This window comes from Neltuma alba, unplaced genomic scaffold (genome assembly GCF_004799145.2).
Source record: "Neltuma alba isolate B1F8T4 unplaced genomic scaffold, ASM479914v2 tig00011968_pilon, whole genome shotgun sequence".
Taxonomy (NCBI): domain Eukaryota; kingdom Viridiplantae; phylum Streptophyta; class Magnoliopsida; order Fabales; family Fabaceae; genus Neltuma; species Neltuma alba.
In genome coordinates, this window is record NW_021636543.1 from 224,931 (window position 1) to 244,413 (window position 19,483).

At 39.9% G+C, this 19,483-nt stretch overlaps 5 protein-coding genes across 6 annotated transcripts; 2 read left to right on the top strand and 3 right to left on the bottom strand.

Annotated features, from left to right (window-relative positions):
* Positions 1 to 125: 125 nt before the first annotated feature.
* Positions 126 to 689, bottom strand: LOC114720127 (uncharacterized). Its single transcript, XM_028905741.1, has one exon. It carries the CDS (start codon positions 640 to 642, stop codon positions 364 to 366), a length of 279 nt encoding a protein of 92 aa, XP_028761574.1. The 5' UTR covers positions 643 to 689; the 3' UTR covers positions 126 to 363.
* Positions 690 to 1,956: 1,267 nt separating this feature from the next.
* Positions 1,957 to 4,124, top strand: LOC114720125 (uncharacterized). Its single transcript, XM_028905739.1, has 4 exons — positions 1,957 to 2,154; positions 2,932 to 3,002; positions 3,084 to 3,170; positions 3,743 to 4,124. Exons 1-4 carry the CDS (start codon positions 2,034 to 2,036, stop codon positions 3,764 to 3,766), a joined length of 303 nt encoding a protein of 100 aa, XP_028761572.1. The 5' UTR covers positions 1,957 to 2,033; the 3' UTR covers positions 3,767 to 4,124.
* A 235-nt stretch (positions 4,125 to 4,359) lies between these two features.
* On the bottom strand, positions 4,360 to 6,838 carry LOC114720120 (glutamic acid-rich protein-like). Its single transcript, XM_028905731.1, has 2 exons — positions 6,314 to 6,838; positions 4,360 to 5,969 (listed from the first exon to the last, which is right to left on the bottom strand). Exons 1-2 carry the CDS (start codon positions 6,509 to 6,511, stop codon positions 4,608 to 4,610), a joined length of 1,560 nt encoding a protein of 519 aa, XP_028761564.1. The 5' UTR covers positions 6,512 to 6,838; the 3' UTR covers positions 4,360 to 4,607.
* A 4,046-nt stretch (positions 6,839 to 10,884) lies between these two features.
* Positions 10,885 to 15,041, top strand: LOC114720123 (protein ULTRAPETALA 1). 2 transcript variants are annotated; one of them, XM_028905736.1, is made up of 4 exons: positions 10,885 to 11,180; positions 11,300 to 11,518; positions 12,589 to 12,904; positions 14,684 to 15,041. In XM_028905736.1, the coding sequence occupies exons 2-4, from the start codon at positions 11,308 to 11,310 to the stop codon at positions 14,856 to 14,858; spliced, it is 702 nt and encodes a 233-aa protein (XP_028761569.1). In that variant the 5' UTR covers positions 10,885 to 11,180; positions 11,300 to 11,307; the 3' UTR covers positions 14,859 to 15,041. The 2 variants fall into 2 exon arrangements, with proteins under 2 accessions (XP_028761569.1, XP_028761570.1); XM_028905737.1 differs by having other exon boundaries at positions 10,885 to 11,125.
* A 1,090-nt stretch (positions 15,042 to 16,131) lies between these two features.
* On the bottom strand, positions 16,132 to 19,055 carry LOC114720119 (H/ACA ribonucleoprotein complex non-core subunit NAF1-like). The gene is made up of 3 exons (XM_028905730.1): positions 18,183 to 19,055; positions 17,549 to 17,626; positions 16,132 to 17,358 (listed from the first exon to the last, which is right to left on the bottom strand). The coding sequence occupies exons 1-3, from the start codon at positions 18,915 to 18,917 to the stop codon at positions 16,342 to 16,344; spliced, it is 1,830 nt and encodes a 609-aa protein (XP_028761563.1). The 5' UTR covers positions 18,918 to 19,055; the 3' UTR covers positions 16,132 to 16,341.
* Between the last annotated feature and the right edge of the window lie 428 nt (positions 19,056 to 19,483).

Sequence of the window (19,483 nt, forward strand, 5' to 3'; positions counted from 1 at the left end):
TGCCCCGTTGACAAAAATTTCATATTTTACATTGATATTGATGTACCATGTCTTTTTTACACCACGTATGGTGATGAAAGGAAGTTACGGTACGCTATAACGTATAACATCATGTGCAGAGAAACTTTTTCCGAAGAAGCAGATTTCATCGCTTCAGAAATCAAAATCGAAATTTATAGTTTACATATGTATCTTTAAGCATTACACATAAACGGCCGTATCAACTTATCATGGCCAGAACGGCTTGTGAACGATTTGACCCCATAGAAACTAGAAAGGTAAGTGGCTTCTCAGTAGGTCCATTATCCATCCGTGCCCGCGCATGCGTGTGGGATTGTCTCTCTGATATATAAAGCTTCTGATTTAGGTGTTGGGGCCCCAGGTGCTCAAGAACATGACTGTTCTGAGAGACTCCTCTGACCTGTTTATCTTCTCATCATCTCTGGGCTTTTTTGATAACGCCGCCGCCGAAGACGAAGGCTGAGAGAGTTTCTTCGCCTGAGCTGCCGATCTTACTTGGTTCTTGGCATGCTTGTGTATTGACCTCACGGCGTTGTTCCACCTGCCAAAACCTTGATCTTTCAAGGCCTCCACAACCCCGACACTGGTTGCCACAACCCAAGCCTCTGTTGTTGCGCACATATTTAATTATCAAGCTGCTTCACACTCCAGTTTAAATCCTCTTATCTTTTTCACCTGTTACACTTACTAGCAGTGGGACGGGATTGGTACTTATATAGATTCACAGAAGACGGCTGAGAGATGAAACCGGGACTGGTGCTAAATTTGGACTATATGGAAAGCCAATGGTTTTAGCTTGAGGTTCGGCTGTGGAGCCACATCTCGATTGCCAAACGCCTCAAATCCAATCGCTTCTCTTGTCCTTTGTGCCGCAGATGGTTTTTTCGTTAGCCCATAATGTAATAATTTAGACCCGTAGTTTGGGAGTGAAACCATTGGTTATCTTATCCAGACGATGATGTTATATTGAGGTGGAGACTCGCCATTTGCTAAGACACTGCACTGACATCAGTGTTTCTGTTAGTCGGGTTGAGAAATGAGAATAAAAAAGAAATATGATACATCTCTATACACACACACACAAATATTGTGTAATTTCTTTATGAAATCCAAAACAGAGATGCAATGTATTTTATGGGACATATCTTTATCTTTGACAGTTCTTTTGGCCTGGAGGGATTCATCGAGAAGAAGGAAACCTAAACGAAAGAAAACAATGGTAGCCTCATTTAGCTGTGTGTTTTATTTGATGGCAGGTGAGGAGGCTACGAACCTTTTCCAACAAAATAAGAGATTAAGATACGAGAGTGGCTATATACAGACATAGATATATGTGTGCGTATATAGAAGACAGGCCCTAGCCATACAAAGGATTAAAAAGATCGTCAGAAAGGACATTTTGCTCAAACAAATCTGAGTCAGGCAAATTTTTATAGCCGCGGGGCGAGCCTTTAATTAATCTGATAACCATAAAATCTGTTTTCATGGTATGAGCAAATTTAACCACCTGACAAGTATTACAAGAGTTGGCTGGCTTCATGGAAAATTGAGGATTTGAACATACGTCAGCTAATAATTCTAAAAGGAAGGATGACTTCTGTTGAGGTCATGGTGATGGGTATTTATTTATTTTAATTAACGATGATTGGGTAAGAGAAGCATATGGGAAATGGATTTGATTTCTCAATGCAAAAAGCTCCAGTTAAGTTATTTATTTATTATTGATATAAATACTACTCTTCTGATTTTAAATATAAGATTTTTATATATACTGTAGAAAAAATATTATATTTAAAAGTGAAGGAGTAATATGTTTTTGAAAATTTGAAAATAATGACGGTGGACATTATGGGAATATCGGGTTCTCGTATACGACATAATGACGCGATATCACCTTCAAACACAACGTCGTTTTTGTGCCCTGAGAGTTGGGCATTTCAGTCTTCCAGAATCGAAGCATTGTGCCCTCCTTCCTAGTCTCTCGCATCGCGTTTCAAAACAAGCTGAAAGCAATGGCCACTCTAGCAGCGGCTGCAGCTCGTCGAGCTGCTTCTTTGAATCGTATTTCATCGCCGAGAACGCCAATTCAATCCGCCAACCTCATCCATAAGCGTGGTCTCGCCGGTGCCGCGGGTAATTTATATTTACTTGAATTTTATGAATCCGTTTGATCCCATTTTACCATTGGGTCACGATCTATGTAATCGTGCAAATTTTTCCGTTTATTCATTGGCGTAGCATTGCTGGCTGAGAATTTTTCTGAATCATTCAGCTTAATTCGAGTTTTATGCCTCCGCGAGGATTAGAAGTTTGGTGTTGAGGGTCAAATCGGCATAAATTTGGGTTTTTGAGCCCCGTCCCTTGGCCATTCATTCTATGGGTGATGATGTGAACCGAAACCAGGGAAGTGTCGATTTTACATTTTATAATCTAGCTAAACAGGAACTTGAGCCGGAACTGTGCTTAAACTTTGTAAATTATGAGAAAAAATTGTTTGAGCATAAGTGCGAAACCCAAACAAATGTCCTCTGGGAAACCTTAGCATATCTGAAATTTCATTTAAAACAAATTGAAATATCTTCCTCTCCCTCCCTGAAAAGTGGGAAAATGAGAAGTGTGTCTGCAAATGGGTAAAAAAACAAGAATAAAGAACAGAATATAAAAACTTGATGGGAATTGAGGCACTATCAAGCACTATTTGTTGTTTTGCTTTGCATGATGCTGTTGAACCGCACTTGAAAGAAGGAAAAATTAGATTCTGGTGTTAACGAACCTAATATGTCATTGTTAGTCAACATGTGTTCCATCTTCGTCACTCTGTATTCAATTTGCTTTTCCGCATCGTAGCTTAGTGTATAGCAATATTTTGCAATTTGTCCGTGAAATGGCTTACTCAATTGGTTATTGCAGATCACCATGGTCCCCCAAAAGTTAACTGTTGGCAAGATCCGCTGAATCCATCTAAATGGAAGGAAGAGCATGTGAGTGTAAACATGTGTTGAAGATGCTACATTAATTGCAAAGCATTTGTTTTGATAGGATTCGTTGTTATGTTCTTGCAGTTTGTAATTGTTTCTTTATCTGGCTGGGGGTTGCTCTTCTTTGGTGGATACAAGTTCTTCACTAGAGGCAAGGGCAAGAAAGAAGAGGTACCTCTTCCCGTTCATATTTTCTAATGGTTGCTACTATGATTACCAGTTTACCACATATTGGCTTCTCACCATTGTCATCATGAGTATGTCCGAAGTGGTTCTCTATAAATGAGTATTGCTGTGACTGTTCTATTGTCTGTCAAACAAATCTGTCTTTTCCAAAATTTACCACGCTAGGATATTCGCATGGTCCTTGTCTCCTAGCGTTTTTAATAAAATTTTCAAGTGGCAAGAGGAATAAGTGGACGAATGGATCTGTAAAGCAAACTGTCTTGTAAATGTTAATAGTGAATTAATATTGTATCGTTCAACTGAAGATCATAAAATTAATTCTTGCATAGCTAAAGTTGGTTGCAGTCATATAACGAAGTTGCTTTTTTCTTTTCTATTTGCACACGGCTAATAATTGAAGTTTTCTAATGTCTAAACCAATTTTGAGGTGAACTCATGGTTGCTGATTTAGATTAGATGGCCTCCGGTACCTTCAATCTAGTGTCATGTTAAGCACAAGTGTGTTTTATTTGGGTGTCAAAGTGTTGATCTTTGTTAAACGAGTACTGATTTTGCAGAAATTGATGGAGGCACCGCAGTGAAGTTTGGATATTTACACGTCCTAACTGTTGCTGATAATAATGTGAATGCGTGGACTTCTGCTTCCCCATGTTTTTCCGGTCTTGGTTTTGTTGGCTGGCAAGCAATCCTACATGTGGCTAGTCATCGATGAATCTTTGAAAATGATGAACCTTGGAAGATGATTCTTGCCAGAACTGTATTTGCTACATTTCATTCACTAAATGTTTGACGGTTTTCTACTAATAATTTACGAATACTTCTGCTTTTGTAAGAAATTAATTTCATTGACATGAACTACAACTGTTGTCGTCTTATCGCGTTGTTTTAAATGAGCCTACCAAGCTCAGCCAAGACATAGCATGTTAATTGGAACAAAAATTGATGTGTTAAGTGAGAGAAAAACGATTTATTGACGCACAGTAATTGGCTGGACGGATTCTATCGGCTGCAATGTAGTTTAAAGAAGACCTGCGAGGATATCCTGTAAGTCTCGAAATGGACTCTATAGTAAAAGTGATAGTTTGAATCATTGCTCTTCCCCTGCGTCAAATTCGCAAGGAAAAAGTAGTACTAACAATTAATTTATTCAAATGATATTTCTCGGATGGTGAATCGTATACTTGCCCGTTGCGTCTTTGATTTTCAAAGCAAAGGCTGCACAAGTTTAAAAAGAGAGCCTGAACCTCTTGAAGTGCAGCTTGGTTTACTGATATGTACTTGATAAGACACTATGCTATTTAGCGCTAATAGTTTTTTATCACATCAAACTTGATACCAGCTATTTTATCCTAACAGGACATAATTGAATTTATAGTATCATCATAAACCCGCCTGAAACTCTACCTCGTGCATTTCCCCTTTTTACTCATTCTCATCTGCTGAGTCGGGCTGGGATTCCTTAGAGAAATCATCATCTTTATCTTCGTCACCAACCCGGTTGATGTCATCTTTCTCTTCTTCTACATCTGCAGCTTCTGGTTCTTCAAGTTCTTTATCAGGCGTGCTAGGCTTTTCACGCCCGGCGTTCATTTCTGTTAAGTTGACATGCCTTCTACTCCAGCTTTGTTCTACTCCACTTTCCTCTTCCTTTTCTGACTGACTGTCCTCATCCAATATCTTTTTCCTTTGGCGCTCGCCACTATCATTATCGGTCACCTGGTGGCTTATCTCATTTACTGTTTGGTTTCCGTTATCTTGTATATCGTCATGGCTTCCAGGCTTCTGCAGTTGTTCTTCTGCTTTGTTTTTGCTGGGATTGTCATTGCCCATTTCCTCTTCCTCCCTTTCATTGTTTTTCTCATTTCGCTGATCTCTGGTAAGCTTTCTGCTTCTTATATTTACAACTCCATGACTTTCGGTGATCCCATTGTTTCCCAGTAAACTGTTCTTGACAATCGTTCCCCATCTCTTCCCCTTTGTTCTACCCATACGGACATGTTTCCTTTTCTCATCATAAGGAATTTTGGGGTTATCTTCCAATTGCTTCAAACTGAATTCCTGACCTCCTCCAGTTGTATCATTCTCAAATTTTCCTCCCTGCTCTTGTCTGATTGATGCATTTTCTTCACCAGCCCCGATTTTCTCGTTCATTTCGTTTGTAGTGTCACCGGCACCACCGTCAACTTGCAGAGTTTCTTGCCTCTTATTTTGCTCAATCGGCTCAGTCAGTGTATCTTTATTCCCCTCTCTCGTTTGAATTTCATCTCCAGCATCAAACTTGATCAATTGGTTTTTGCTTGCATCTTCATTCGCAATAAGCTTGTCACCCTCATATTTGGTAGCTTGATCATGCGATTGCTCGTCCCTTTGTTTATTTTCGGTCTGAGTTTTCTCGTGTGCTGCCACTGTTCCATTTTCTGACACTACTTCTGGAAGGATGGTTGAATTATTACTGCTTACTCCGCGGCTCTTAAATGCCTTTTCAAAGCGGTGCTTCAAGTCCCTCATCTCTGCTTCCTTCCGCTGAAATTTCTCCCTTAAAGCTGCTAATTCAGGATTTTCTCTACCCAAATCGCTCACTCTCTCTCGAAGCATTTTGGTCTCATTCTGCTTCTCTTCGAATGCAGATTCCATCACTCTCTGCTCTTCTTTCAGCGAATCCATCGTCGATTTCATCTCCAGAACCCTTCTGTCAAGCTCCATCTTTTGACTCCTCAGGGAGTATATCTTCGCCCTCATTTCTTCATTCTTCTTCTTCATCTCTTTCGTATGATCTCTTTCCTTCTGTGTAGTTGAAACAACCAAAGTTACCATAATTATTGTTGGAACTCTTCACAAAAAACTTCACTACCGAGCAAATAATTGGAGAACTCAGTTCAGTTAACTTCAAAGGGAGCTAATCACGCAACATGCCAAGATCTTATTTTCACCCTAGAGCTAGAAATTCTGAAAATTCATCCCAAAAGGGTTAAAGAATTATCTGATTAGAAGCGCTTAGTAAGGACTATTAGGAGGACGAAAGTTGATAAAGATCTGCTACATGCATGTTGCTTCGTATGTGTCGGACAAAGAGAGTGACACGTCAGAAGAAAAAAAGGAACACGAAACAGAGGAATGAGAGTCATTACCTGCAAGAGATGCTGAAGAGCAAGGAGATCGCGATCTTTCTCTTTCACCAGAAGGCTGTAAATACGCCTTTCTCTGAGCTTGTGAAGCACCATAACCCCAAGCAATGCAGCTCCAAATGCCAGTAACAGCATCAGCGCGTATGACCTTCCTCTGTTTCCTCCGCTGCCGCCGCCATGGTTGCCTTTATTGGAAGCCATTACTCTCAGTCTCACCCAGAGATTGAACGAAAATGGATTCTTGTTGTTGTGAAGGATTAAAGGGGTCGCTTTCTCTCTCTTACGGAGGTTGTTTTGTGGTGACGAACTTACCTTTGGTTGCTTGTCATGTGAAAAAGGCCATGCAACTAACTGCTCATAGCTGGGGTAGCATTACCATTAAGACTGTGTCAGGGCGCTGATTCTGGAGACTGGCTTTCTTATTCGAGTTTCCCCATGTTCCCTCTCGTGATTTTATTATAATACCCTTTGCTATCTGATGAGGAATTGCTTGAGCTTGACTATGACTGGGAGTTTCTTTGCTTGTGTTACGAATGAACACAATGGGTAATGGCCATGATTCATGAATTTGGCATGTTCTTTAAGAAGACTTTCTACCCCTTATCCTATGCTGAGTGCCGTTTATAAATAGACATTGTTTATTCAAAAGCAATTAAAGTTTTAAGACAGCTATAATACTTCCATCTAAGACATTGAACACTTCATGTGGGATGATGTCACCACAGTGATATATTGTTTTCCCCCTATCTAAAGGTGTCTACATTTCTGAAGCCGTTATTCCTTAGCCTGATTCACACATACTACTACAGTCCTTTTGGTTTCAGTTTCACAAACGGCGATGCAATTTTTGTTTGTGATTTGTTGTTTTGGTGACTTAGGAAGGGAAACCAAAGTAAATTTGAGTTTAGGGTCCCGACCCGAAGAATCAGGGGGCATTGGGTTATCTCGAAATTGTATGGGCTAAGACGGTTCCTCTTAGGCCGGAAACGCTTTTTGTTGGCCCGCGTGGTCACAAGGAAGCCTAAAGAAGGATGGCTAATAAATGGGATGGGTTAGCTACTTGGCTCCTTTCTTCCTCCACAACTCGTCAAGGTTAAAAAAAAAAAAAGGTCAAACTCAATTGATAACAGATGAACGAAAATAAATCCCTCATCTACAAATATCTATATATGCATGTACAATATAAAAACGGTGCCGAATTCTTTAGACCTGTGCTAATTAACATGTCAGTCTACGTATTAATTTTTTTTTTTAAATTAAGAAATGATAGTTTTATCTCAGTTTTTCTATGTTATATTAGAATATCTAATGTTATATTATTTATGCACGGGACAACAATTTAACGTAATATGCATGGGATAAATTGAGCCCATTATTGGGGAGGAGATCTTATGCAGTGAAAGGAGTGAGGAGGGGGAGAGAATGGTTGTCGGCAGGAGGAACAGGCGAAGGAGAAGGCGAGTGATGTGGGAAGGCGACAATATAAAAGTGGGCAGATGATTGTGAGGAGGAAGTACGTTGCTGAAAATAGTGACGAAATGTGAGCAGCGCTCAGCGTAATCATCTCCAAGGTCCACACTCTCCATTATTGCAAAAGCTGCCTCATCGTCCTATCCACGCTGTGACATCCACCTCTCACCCACACCCACACCCACGCATATAAATAACACCAACATGGTCGCAGGCAATGTAAGTATAGGGCATCCTGCACCGCAGAGCATCCCGCAGCAACCCAAGGCCTGACCTCATCACTTGCACTAAGGAGGCCCCTGCGTTTGCTTCTCATTCGTCTCTCATCCCCCAAAGTCACCCCTTTTTGATTTCGTCCGTCCACCCCCAACTCCCCCACGTTACAATCTCTTTGCTGTTACAGTATGGTATTGCTCAATTGAGCCCTCTACTATCTGATCATTTAAATATTTCCATCCGTTTATATCTCTCTTGGTATGACGGTAATAAAATATTGTCCTCATATAAATCTAAAAAACTACTCAATGACACGAGCTCCAGGTCCCAACATTTTATAACATTATCTGATAAAGACTAGAACCCACCCAGAGATTATTCAAATCTACCATAATCAGTGCTTGCTGCATCCTACTTTTGATGTTGTCGATCGCTAGGATTCTTTTGGACTGGCGTGGCTCTCCTTTTTTCGGATGAGTTGGGGTGGCGTGTGAGCAGATCGATCAGATCACTCGTGACAGAATCTGTCTGGGTTATTTTTAGTGCTTGAACGTATTCAACATGTAGAGTTTTTCATTGGATTCTGCGGGAGAGTGGGGGAAAAATTGACGTGGCAACAAGTCAAATATAGTAGCTGGCTTGGTGACCACCTAACAAATTTTTATTATTCAGCAAGGGAGAGATGAGATGCCGAGAACTGAGGGGCACTAGAGGCAGCGCATGCATGATTCGTCTCAGCAAATTGGCCTGGGATGCCAAGTTGCCAACAATATTTATAGAATCCTATGCCAGTCGATTCCTTTAGATTTTGATCCAACTCACGGCAGGAAAGTACTTGCACAACATCACTATTTGGTCGTTGGAGTGGAAAAGTCTGCCATTGTTATATATGCCGTGTAGACGGCACTTTTTGCATCGTTGAAAAATATATAAAGGAGACAAAGTATATATGATGCACATTATTATCTTGGGAAGATTTTATATGCTTCATTTGTTGGCACACTGCTTGGCTCTGTGGGGATACTGTTTGATTTGAATTGGAAACGACCACTAGAGTTGTAGGTGGATTCAATAGAGCATATCTGATCCAATCATCAACAAAATTGCATGCCACAGTAAAAAGAGTCCTATTTTTACCACTTCTTTTCCCTTTTCCTATCATGGCCTATTTCACACAGAATGACGCCATCGAACCCTTACATCCTCTGCTTTTTTTACTCTCCTGCCAAAACCATGACTGTATCATATTCATAGCACCTCGAGGCACTCCCTTCCTCCCCATCTGAGGGCCTCAGGTAGTCCGCTGGCCAATGAAAAATTATGTGACTGGTATACAATTGATTGACACCAGAACAAGAATTTTATCTTCAAATTAACATTTTCCTCTCAAATCTTTGAACACAGCATATCAGGTAGATCTCTTAATTGGTGGGTTCTCTCAATATATGCTAAATTGCATGTTCCGGAAGCCGACTGCTTGAAGTATGTTTGTGTGTATGATATGTTGCAGAACGGATATGGGGTTTGTGGCGATAGCAGAGATTGAAATAGTCACAAAGTAATTGCGATTTGTCTGCCTGTTTGACTAGTTAAAATTGCACGCAAGACAAGAACCGTTCGTTGAAAGGTAACCATCACGGAGTGTGTCTTTAATGAATAATAGGCGCGCGTATGGGGAACAAGAGCTATAGCGTTTTTTAATTGAACTCCCACAAAGTGGCTTTGGCACGCAAATGCTCCCACTACATGAAATAGCAACTAATATGCATTCAGAGATTATATATAAAATATTTTTTTTTTTGACAGGGCTCGTGTTTAGCACAACAACTGTGATATATTCTAGTAATTCAGTTTCTATAAATCCCCCCCTCTTTTCTTTATTGAAAGGCATATTCTCCTTTGAAAGGAAAGAAAAAAATAAATAGCCTGCCATTGGAGATCGAGTCACAGTTACGCTTTATCACTATGCAGAGGAGATTCTCAAATAATATTTTCCATATCTGTGAAGTTGTCACATTAGTGTGATTATCAAGCTGGCTGTTTCCCGCCCCATCTTTTCTTTGTGGGGCAGAATTCATTCTCCTTTTGCTTAGAGTTTTAACATGTTGCCGGATATTATCATGGATCATATCAATACTTTTTATGGACTTTCTTATTATTTAATGAATTTCCATGCACTGAATTTTGCTAGTTGCGAAATATAAACCATACAAAAGGGTCATGATTATATAAGCTTGTAAGCTTTTTGTTGTATGTTCACATAGATCATCATTGAGAGTTAGCTTATTTGGAGTACACTTTCAGGCAGGGAGCATGATAACAATAAATGGGACTTTGAATTCCGAACGCATAATCCGCCTCCAATTACTATCGCCATAAAACTACTGATATGACGGAAGTACGTCAGTTTATGTATAATCTCATTATAGACCAACGTTACCACCAGTTTTACCTTTTCAGGCAGTCATTAATGGCTGTTCTCACATCTCAAAAAAAGTTCGAGCAGCTCATATAAGCCATACGAAACTGAATTGCAGTTTCTGTAGTAGAGAATCAAGTTCCTCCTGAAGTCTTTCTCCGTTTTATATTTTCGGCGGGTTTGTTCATGCATCCTTTGATCGCAGAAATTTTACCCTTAAACTCCATTTCGTTTCGTCCACTGTGGAATGCAGTATTGGTGGAACTTGAACTGTCTCCTCGAGAACAGTGGTACCAGAAGGTGCAACGTCCTAAAACCTGATGCGGTAAAAAAATAAAGAAAACTACAGATATCGAAACCTCCTCGTCTTTCATGAGCCAGGTTTTCCCATAAACAAAAGTGCTGACTGCTGACCCCAAAGCGACCTTTCCTCGTCTCTCTCCCCCCCTCTTTCCCTCCCCCTCTTCCTAATGTCATATCAATATACATGCAAATAGCACCCTAAGCCTCTAACCCCTTCACCTCACGACATTTGTTATTTTGTTTAGCTTTCGCCAGCTCATTCATTGAACCCCCATTACCATCTCTCTCTCTCTACCGCTTACTTTCTTTCTCTGTCTAATATTTCAACGTTTTTTCCACCAGATCTCTCGGAGTAACCCTTGGAGAAGCGTGTTATTCAGTTTTCTCTTCATTATATGCTTTTCTGGGTTTTTCTCCATCTTGCACTGCAACTTTATCATTTAGACTTTGGAGGATATTCTTGTACTTTCCTGGATTTCTCGCCGCAATTTTCTCGACCCTTTATTCGATTTCCCTCCCATATATCCTGTGGATTTCCTTCTTGCTTTCTTTAACCGAAACAGAGTCTTTCCTTATCGCAGAGGGAAAGATGGCGAATGGGTTAGAGAGAGAAAGTGATTTAGCAATGTTCAGTGATGACGAGCTGAAGGAGCTGAGTGGCATGAAGAGAGTCGGGGACTACGTGGAGGTAACGTGTGGGTGTACTAGCCACAGATACGGCGACGCTGTTGGAAGGCTTAGGGTTTTTGTTAATGGGTACCTCGAAATCACCTGTGAATGCACGCCTGGTTGCCAGGAAGGTCTCTCTCTTCTCCATATAGTTTTTAAAGATAAGTTTTTGATTCCTCCGCATGAAGATTTCCTGTGTGTACGAAGTTTTTGGTCATATTACTGCTGACGTTGGTTGGTGTTATTATTCGGTTGTTTAATTTGCCTTGGGTTTGGAGTTTTCAATGATGGCTACGCACATAATCTTTTCTATAGTTGGCTGCACAGTTGAAGTAAATGTTGATTTGTCTCAATGAACGCGCTTCTTTACGGATAATAGAGTTATGTTAATGTGTCAAGTTCTTGTTTCTTATGGAGTCTTTGGGAGCAGAACATGACTGGTTGATCGATAAAAAATATTGAACCTGCGGAATAATATCTCATTACCGTTGAGATTTGATCGTACTTCTAGGTGTCCTACGGGCTTCGAATTAAGAAAGTCATTACAGTCTTTGTTGTTGAGTAGAATGTGAGAAGCCATATGTGATCCCAAGTCTACATTCTGGTTATAATTATACTATTTCTGCTGCTGTTCTATCACATTCTCATACGCGTGATGAAATAGGCCATCCATGTATAGCGTATGCATAGGAGGCTGATTTTCAGTAATCTACGATGGCGTGAATGATTGCCTTCTTGCAGCGGTTGGACTCTCAGGTCCCGTTCTTGTAGCATCATTCATATGTCGTCACGTTGGACACGATGAGGATATTATTCATCTCTGTGCATTGTTTTGCTTGCACAATGGTTTGAGTAGAGTGTCGTTTCGGGCAAAGAAGGACTCTGATGATTCCAAGGAATAGGATCTCAATTTGCAGAAAAATCCTGTAGATAACAATTTATCAATTTTTTTTTTATAACCTTTTTCTACCAATTCTTTTGCAAGCATCACTAACTGTTGTTGACTTTTGGCTTGATATTTTAAGTAGTAATGTGGTGATCTTAAAGATTCTACTGTGCTTTATGTATTGATAAAGTAAAATATATTTCAAAATTTTAAGTCTCTAATGGCATGTTAGTAGTTATATTAGAAAGTTATCTGAGTGAGTCTTCTTCATCCTAATGTCATCACCTTATTTGCTTAATGGTTTTTTATGCCTAGGCAAGTTGTCTCCAGCTGCATTTGAGAAGCACTCCGGAAGGGAGACAGCCAGGAAATGGAAGAATAATGTCTGGGTAATACTTAACGGGGAGAAAGTTCCCTTGTGTAAAACAGTGCTGCTCAAATACTACAATCAGGTGTCAAAAACTGCCAACAGGTCCCATAATGGACGGACATATCACCGTGACGAGTTTGTTCACTGTACTATGTGCGACAAATTGCGCAGGTTCCGTCTGAGGACTAGAGAAGAATGCCGCATTCATCATGATGCTTTGGCAGATGCAAATTGGAAATGCTCTGATCTGCCATATGACAAGTATGTTTGAACTCGTATATGGAATTCTGATTTAATGCAACGAAACTAAGAAAAAAGTACCAGATATCACACGTTTCCTGAAAACTTTTGAGTCAGCAAATCTTGACTATAATAGGAGTTCTAATGATGCCTATGCTTTGGATTAGTGCTACTGCTTTTCATTGAATTATACTCCTCTCTTGCATGAGTTATCATTTGCCAGATATCGTCTTTCTATATTTTGAATTAACAGGAAAATGGTATATAATAAGGATGGGCATATGTATTTTTTGTTATCTTGCCCATGGATGACATCCGAAGATTGAACATAGATGTAATATTTTAGGAGAGATGATCTGAGACAAAGCCTTCCAAAGAAGGCATCTTTGGATTCTTGCTAATTTCCAGTGTTGTGCCAGTAATTTAGCATGGTCTAAGCCTGAGAGAGCTTGATTTTTTGTTCATTATATCTTGTTTTTGTTTCATTTGATTCTCTTGATTAGATGCAACAGACTATTCTAAAGTTTTGTCTGCCTTCAGTCAGGTGATGGGCCTTGCTATATTACTTTGTTAGTGGCGGTTTAAATCATGTGAAGTTAGACAATTTCAAGGCTGTAACTTACGTGCTTAAAGCCTTAAACAGCTTAACCAGGCTTGGGTCCGAAAATGTTTTAGAAACATGTAGTGCTTAAATAAAGACCTCTCTGAAAGTAATGTTCCAATACGATTTAAATGCATGATTAAATGTTAGTTGATAGTTGATTTCCTAATGTGGATTTAGATGCTTCCGTTCTGAAGTGTATGACTCCCAACATTGGGTTTGGCTGACCGCTGTCTATTGAGACGTTTTCACAGGCATTGAAACGGTGAAGAGAGCAAAATATAACGTGAAGAAAATGGTGGAGAACTCTATTGTTGTGATAAACGGATTGAAATAGAATAGTTGATATTGATTTTTAACATTGTGAACTGATATTCTGCTGGTTTCTGGTTATCTTAAATAGCTTTGCGTATCAAATTCTTTCATTTACCCTTGGCCAGTAACCTAGAAGAAACCTTTCATTTTAAATTATAAAGATTGGTGAAGTGTAGGTCTTAGTGGGAATAATACTTGGAACCCTGGAAGAAAGAATTTTATCTTTGTAACTGCAATATTGTTAATGTTGGTAGAATGGTAGCCTTTGTCAATATAAGCTAAACCAAATAAGATTTATTTAATTCCATGACATTGTGCCATAACAGTTGCGTATTGTTAGGTGTGGCATCGTCTGTCTTTATCTTAATCCTTCAAAGAACTAATCAGGCATGCGCTTGGTGTTAGTCTTTGACATTAGTGTTTTCCCTATATTTCCCATCCTGGTTATACTGGTTTGGTAACCTATCCTTGAAGTTTTCAATCTGTTTTTGCTAACGGCTGGTCTAGCCCTGGAATATTGATTCCACTCTTAGTTTCCCATTATTAGGTCTAGATTGTCCCCAGTGAGATGTGCATTACAATGAATGTATGAGACTTGTAGTTTAGCTATTTTTAACGTCTGATTTTCTTTTTCTTTTTTTCTTTAGCATCTCGTACTGATTTGGTATGAGCAGATAAGCATTCTAATTTTAAAAAAAATTTCCTTGCCCATAATGCTTGAACAAGTCGATTATCTTTTCAATGCAACCTCTAGAAGAGTATTTGCCATTAAGTTCAAATGTGAATTCCTGTGTGTATATTGTATGTTAACCCATGCTAAAACTCCATAGTGGGCTGCATATTTATGGAGCAATCATAAATTGTTACAATACTCTACATTTCAGAATTACCTGTGATGATGAGGAAGAACGAGCGAGTCGCAGAGTTTACAGAGGATGTACACGTTCTCCAACATGCAAAGGTTGCACTTCTTGCGTCTGCTTTGGTTGCGATATCTGCCGCTTTTCGGATTGCAGTTGCCAAACTTGTACTGACTTCACTAGGAACGCCAAAGCTTGAATGCCAGATTGTGCTGTGAAGTTCTAATGCAGTGATATTCACCCTACTCTTCATATGGGCCATTTAAGCCCATGGAAAATTATTTCCTAATTGAACTGAATTTCCCAGTCAGAGTTCAACATTCATTGTTCTCATTGACTGGTTTTTCAAATTTCAATATCAGTAAGTTATTCTCTTCTATCAGATTTCTCAAGGATTATGCTCTCTCGGTCTCTTTCTCTCTCTAAGTTTACATTTTCTTGAGAAAACTACACAGTTGCGTGAAGTGCTCCAAAAGTCCTCCAGCATGAAGCCCCCAACAAGGTTATACGAAGATGAAGGGTTTATTTATCCATTTATTTTGTTGAAAATATAATAGGCTGAGGCTTATACGACATACAAAGAGAATTAAATCCCGGAATCATCATAAAAAACGAGTCTTTATAGATGGTTCTAAGAAACTTAAAAGCGCTGTTACGATGGAGACCTACTTTTCCAAGAACATCAGTAGGCTTGCAGCATTTCACTCCCGCTGGGATTCATCTATGATTTTTTTTTTTGTTTTTGGTACAAGGGATTCATCTATGTTTAGATTTCAGGAGAAATATCTTGCAAGAAGTTTTCTTTGGATTTAGGAGGAAGATATACCATTGGCTACGTTCTTGGTGGGATGAATTAGAAGTTACAAGAATGGTATGAAATAAAAATCAGAAGTTGCTTGGATGGAAAGTTGGTAAAGGGAGAGGGTTAAAAAAAGCCACTTGCTTCAACAATCCATCAAGAACAACCAAAAGATGTTATCGAAGCATGTCGATACCATAAAAGCGCACACTTGAGACGCTTTATGTGTTAAGATTAAGGGGGTATTTAGATAGGAAACCAAACTATAGTTTTAGAAGTGCTTTTACAGTTTACAAGTAAATATGTGAAAGAATTTGTCTCGTTTTGCAAAAAAATGCTTCTGAAAAGCACTTTTTGGGATTGCCAAACACCCCTAAAGATGAAGCTATTAGATTTTGGACAAAGAATTTTGATAAAAATGCCAACTTAGATGTTGATTACTTGATTTTTTGCATGAATCATCTTTCCACTACGATGCTGCTATTGATATCTACTAGGCACTAGCTCATCATAATTCATAAATCACTGTAGCGCAGCATTCTCAATTGGAAGTTGACCTCGTCAACCAGTCTTCTCTCGTTTGGAAATCGAAAGAGAAACAGCCAGTACCAAAAAAAAAAAAAAACCACAAAGATGAGATGCTGGGGGCTAATTGGTTCAACCCCAGGTTATATCCCAAAGCAACCGATACCAATTATTGGGTAGAAAGTGGCAAGCTTTCTTTCTGCCTAATTGTGGGCCTCATTGGATTGATTTCAAAATTCAATGGCCCAATTCAACCCAAAATATCAATGAACAAAAAACTGGTTTTACAATTCTAAACAAGCAGGCTTCAGAACACTACACGCTGATGTGATCTATTTCATGTACGGTAAAAACACATTCACAAAATTGGGGACCAATCTCTACGACCACCTCGATGAGGTGTTTTTCTTCCACGTCCAGCAGATGAACCTGGACGAAATTGACCAGAAAAGTGACTATTGACTGAAGTAGTACCGGGACGCAAATTATGATTCCCTTGGAAATGCATTTGATTTTCTCCAGAACAATTAGGCGGATGAAACCGCAGGCTGTGGGACAGGGAGCTCGACCCAGGCGTTATTTGCTTTTGACCCACTAGGCCGGCAGCATATGCGGGTTGAGCAAATGCATTGGGCGGTAGCACTCCACCGATCATGTTTGTTGATAGTGATCCCTGACTGGAGGTAAACTGATGTCGAAATGCAATTGCCGGTGCAGGAAACTGATGAGAATTCCAAGCGTTTTGAGGAAACCATGGTGCGCCATTTGGAGGAAGTCCATTAGGTAGCAGGGCAGGTTGTGAATTCGAAGCCGTGAGAGGATTCAAATTTGTGTGCGGAAATGAAAACGGTGGGGCTATAGTATTTGTCCCATCATGACCATGTCCAACGCCTAGTAAGGTTGGGCTATTTCCTTGATTGAGTAATGGCATGGCGAGCTTTGCTCTTGCGTTCTGGGAAACTTTTTTTCTGTTAGCTTTCCTATTTCTTCGGTTTTGATGATTGATGCCCCTTTCTGTCAATTTCTGCATTCTCCTATATTCAGCTTCTTTCTCGTCGTCTGAAAACTCCAATTCATCTGTAACCTCTTCATCATTCACACCTGACGCATCATATCCTTTCTTGTACAGATCCTTCTCATTGAGCACAGGATTGGCAAATTCTGGAACGAATGAGATCAAAGCACCCTCATAGATGCCCCTTGGAACTTCATTTGCTGAATTGTATCTCACAACATAATAAGGATTTCTGACAGGTCCAAAGACTTCATCAACAAATCCTAGTGGTGTTCTGCTTCCAGACATCCAGAGAATTGAACCCTCGTCGAGAGGGTCATGCTTCTCCAGTCCCTCCACAATGAGTTTAGAGCCCATAACCTGTGAAATGTTCAACATGGTCGTTTTGATTCCAACTATCATTGATGCCCGTCCAATTAATTTTCCTCAGTCATATTATCTTTCAGCAGTTAGGTGAAATCTCAGAAACTAAACTCACAATGAACAAACTTTATCCTGGAATGAAATTATTTTACTTCCCTCATCAGAGAACGGTGTTATATGAACTTACCGACGTAACAACTCCCACTGGCAGCATTTGATGGCGTGGTTCTAAGGTCACATCCACTTGAGGAACTGAAGGAAGGACCTGCGAATTTTGTAGAGTTCAAAAATAGCCCCGAACCAAAATTAAACAACAGCACACAAGGACTTCGTTTCCCCCATTTTTGGCTATCATAGACTTAACAATACTTGGGAAAATTCGGAAAATTAATGATTTTTTTTTTTTAAAAAAAAAAAGTTATCTCGTCCTGAATGTTGAATGAAATATAAGATTTTGAAAATTTTCCAATAAGATCGTACTAACCGGTCAAAGACTGCATTTTTAAATACATACATCCGGGCACTGGCCTATCAAAACAGACAACAGAGGAAATCAAATAAACATGTACATATATTTGAGAGAAAATCACAGGATTCAAATCCATCAAGAGGTCCGTCAGCACGTGGAGAGGAGAAATTATGATTCTGTTCCCCAGAAAGCTCGGGATTTATACTGGCTCACTGGCTCAGACGTCCCAGAAAAGCTTCAATATCCGGCCAAATTAGTAAAAAAAATTGAAAAAAAAAAAATTAAGAATCAGCATGCGCGGAAAGACCCTCTCTCGCTACCATAACGAACTACGATATTCAAAGAAAAGTACCTCCAGCTCATTCTTCGACCTGATTGGCCCGCCACTAGCGTCGTCATCTTCATCTTCGTCAGCGTCGTTCATATCGCTCCAGCCAACCATCTTCTCATAATCTTCTCCTTCGTCGTCATCAACAACTGCAGTTTTAATAACCAGTTCTCTCACGTCAGCAGAACCTCGTATCTCACCTTCTTCAAGCTCCTCATTAATAACCTCCCCTTTCTTGTCCGGATATGTACTTTCCTCTTGGTCATCATCACCATGACCAACACTATCGCTTCTACAACTACTCGCAGGAGAAGTGGAAGAAGGTGACAACGACGAAGATGTACTGGGATTTCCAGACTCCGAACTTTCGCCCCCACCCACCAATCCTTGGCATTGAGTGGCATAGCCCCCATTTCCCAATGGCTTTTCAGACCCACCCGCCAAACTAATTTTTCCGATTCCTTCCTCAATGGTATCGCTCAAAGTCACCAACTGGTCACGTTGCGGAACCTCAATAGGGTCGAGCCGAGGAAGAACAGTGGGGGGTACCATGTGAATGGAGGGGTCAGAATGAGTGAGCTTGGTGGTGCTATGGAGAAGGGGAGGCATATCTGGGGAAGAACTAGAATCAAACCAGCTTTGGATGGAATCAAAATCGAGGAGGGAATCGGCAAAGGAGAAGTCAGGGGGAGGGGGGTCAAGGGTCTCAAAAGGATCCTTGGAATTGTTGAGTTCAGTGTCTTCAGTAAACCACGCCATGCCTTTGTGGAGAGGCAGGCTATACGGCTACGAGAAAGATGGAAGGAAGGACTGAAGAAGTGAAAGTCCGTAAAGGGCAAAAAGAATACAGACATTTATAGTTTTACATTCTCACGAGAACGAGAGGTCGGGTTTGTTTGAGGAGAGCGTCAAAGCGACTCCCTCCTTAAACCCTAGTGGCGCCATGTTTTGCACTGAATAAGTTACACGGCCCAAATCACCATTCAAAATCAGGATGCGACATTTACACAGTCGTTTAAAACTTAAAAGCATGGTTGGCAGGGGGGGGGGGGGAACCTTAGAAGCATGCCTTTTTTTGTGGTTTTAACTATTTTGATTGATTTACTAATTTAATATAATTTGACCCTCAGTTTTGTTTTTACACGACCTGATGATCTCTTAATTTTCAATTTACTTTATTAATGTAAAGTAATTTTGTAATGTTTGAAATATCCCTGATAGGTGTAAGTGAAAAAAAAAAAAACTTAGCATACCCCCATCAAAAATTCAAAAGTAACACTGAAACAAAAAAACAATAATTAAAATGAAACAGAAATTAAAATTCA

Excerpts from the sequence above, each read along its gene's own strand:
- LOC114720125 (XM_028905739.1), top strand. The coding sequence starts at position 2,034 with ATGGCCACTCTAGCAGCGGCTGCAGCTCGTCGAGCTGCTTCTTTGAAT. Across the intron at positions 2,155-2,931 it reads TGGTCTCGCCGGTGCCGCGG|ATCACCATGGTCCCCCAAAA; the intron begins GTAATTTATATT and ends TGGTTATTGCAG. Across the intron at positions 3,003-3,083 it reads CTAAATGGAAGGAAGAGCAT|TTTGTAATTGTTTCTTTATC; the intron begins GTGAGTGTAAAC and ends ATGTTCTTGCAG.
- LOC114720120 (XM_028905731.1), bottom strand. The coding sequence starts at position 6,511 with ATGGCTTCCAATAAAGGCAACCATGGCGGCGGCAGCGGAGGAAACAGA. Across the intron at positions 5,970-6,313 it reads CTCTTCAGCATCTCTTGCAG|AAGGAAAGAGATCATACGAA; the intron begins GTAATGACTCTC and ends TCAACTACACAG.
- LOC114720123 (XM_028905736.1), top strand. The coding sequence starts at position 11,308 with ATGGCGAATGGGTTAGAGAGAGAAAGTGATTTAGCAATGTTCAGTGAT. Across the intron at positions 11,519-12,588 it reads CACGCCTGGTTGCCAGGAAG|GCAAGTTGTCTCCAGCTGCA; the intron begins GTCTCTCTCTTC and ends TTTTATGCCTAG. Across the intron at positions 12,905-14,683 it reads TCTGATCTGCCATATGACAA|AATTACCTGTGATGATGAGG; the intron begins GTATGTTTGAAC and ends TCTACATTTCAG.
- LOC114720119 (XM_028905730.1), bottom strand. The coding sequence starts at position 18,917 with ATGGCGTGGTTTACTGAAGACACTGAACTCAACAATTCCAAGGATCCT. Across the intron at positions 17,627-18,182 it reads GGTCGAAGAATGAGCTGGAG|GTCCTTCCTTCAGTTCCTCA; the intron begins GTACTTTTCTTT and ends CAAAATTCGCAG. Across the intron at positions 17,359-17,548 it reads CAGTGGGAGTTGTTACGTCG|GTTATGGGCTCTAAACTCAT; the intron begins GTAAGTTCATAT and ends AACATTTCACAG.
- LOC114720127 (XM_028905741.1), bottom strand. The coding sequence starts at position 642 with ATGTGCGCAACAACAGAGGCTTGGGTTGTGGCAACCAGTGTCGGGGTT.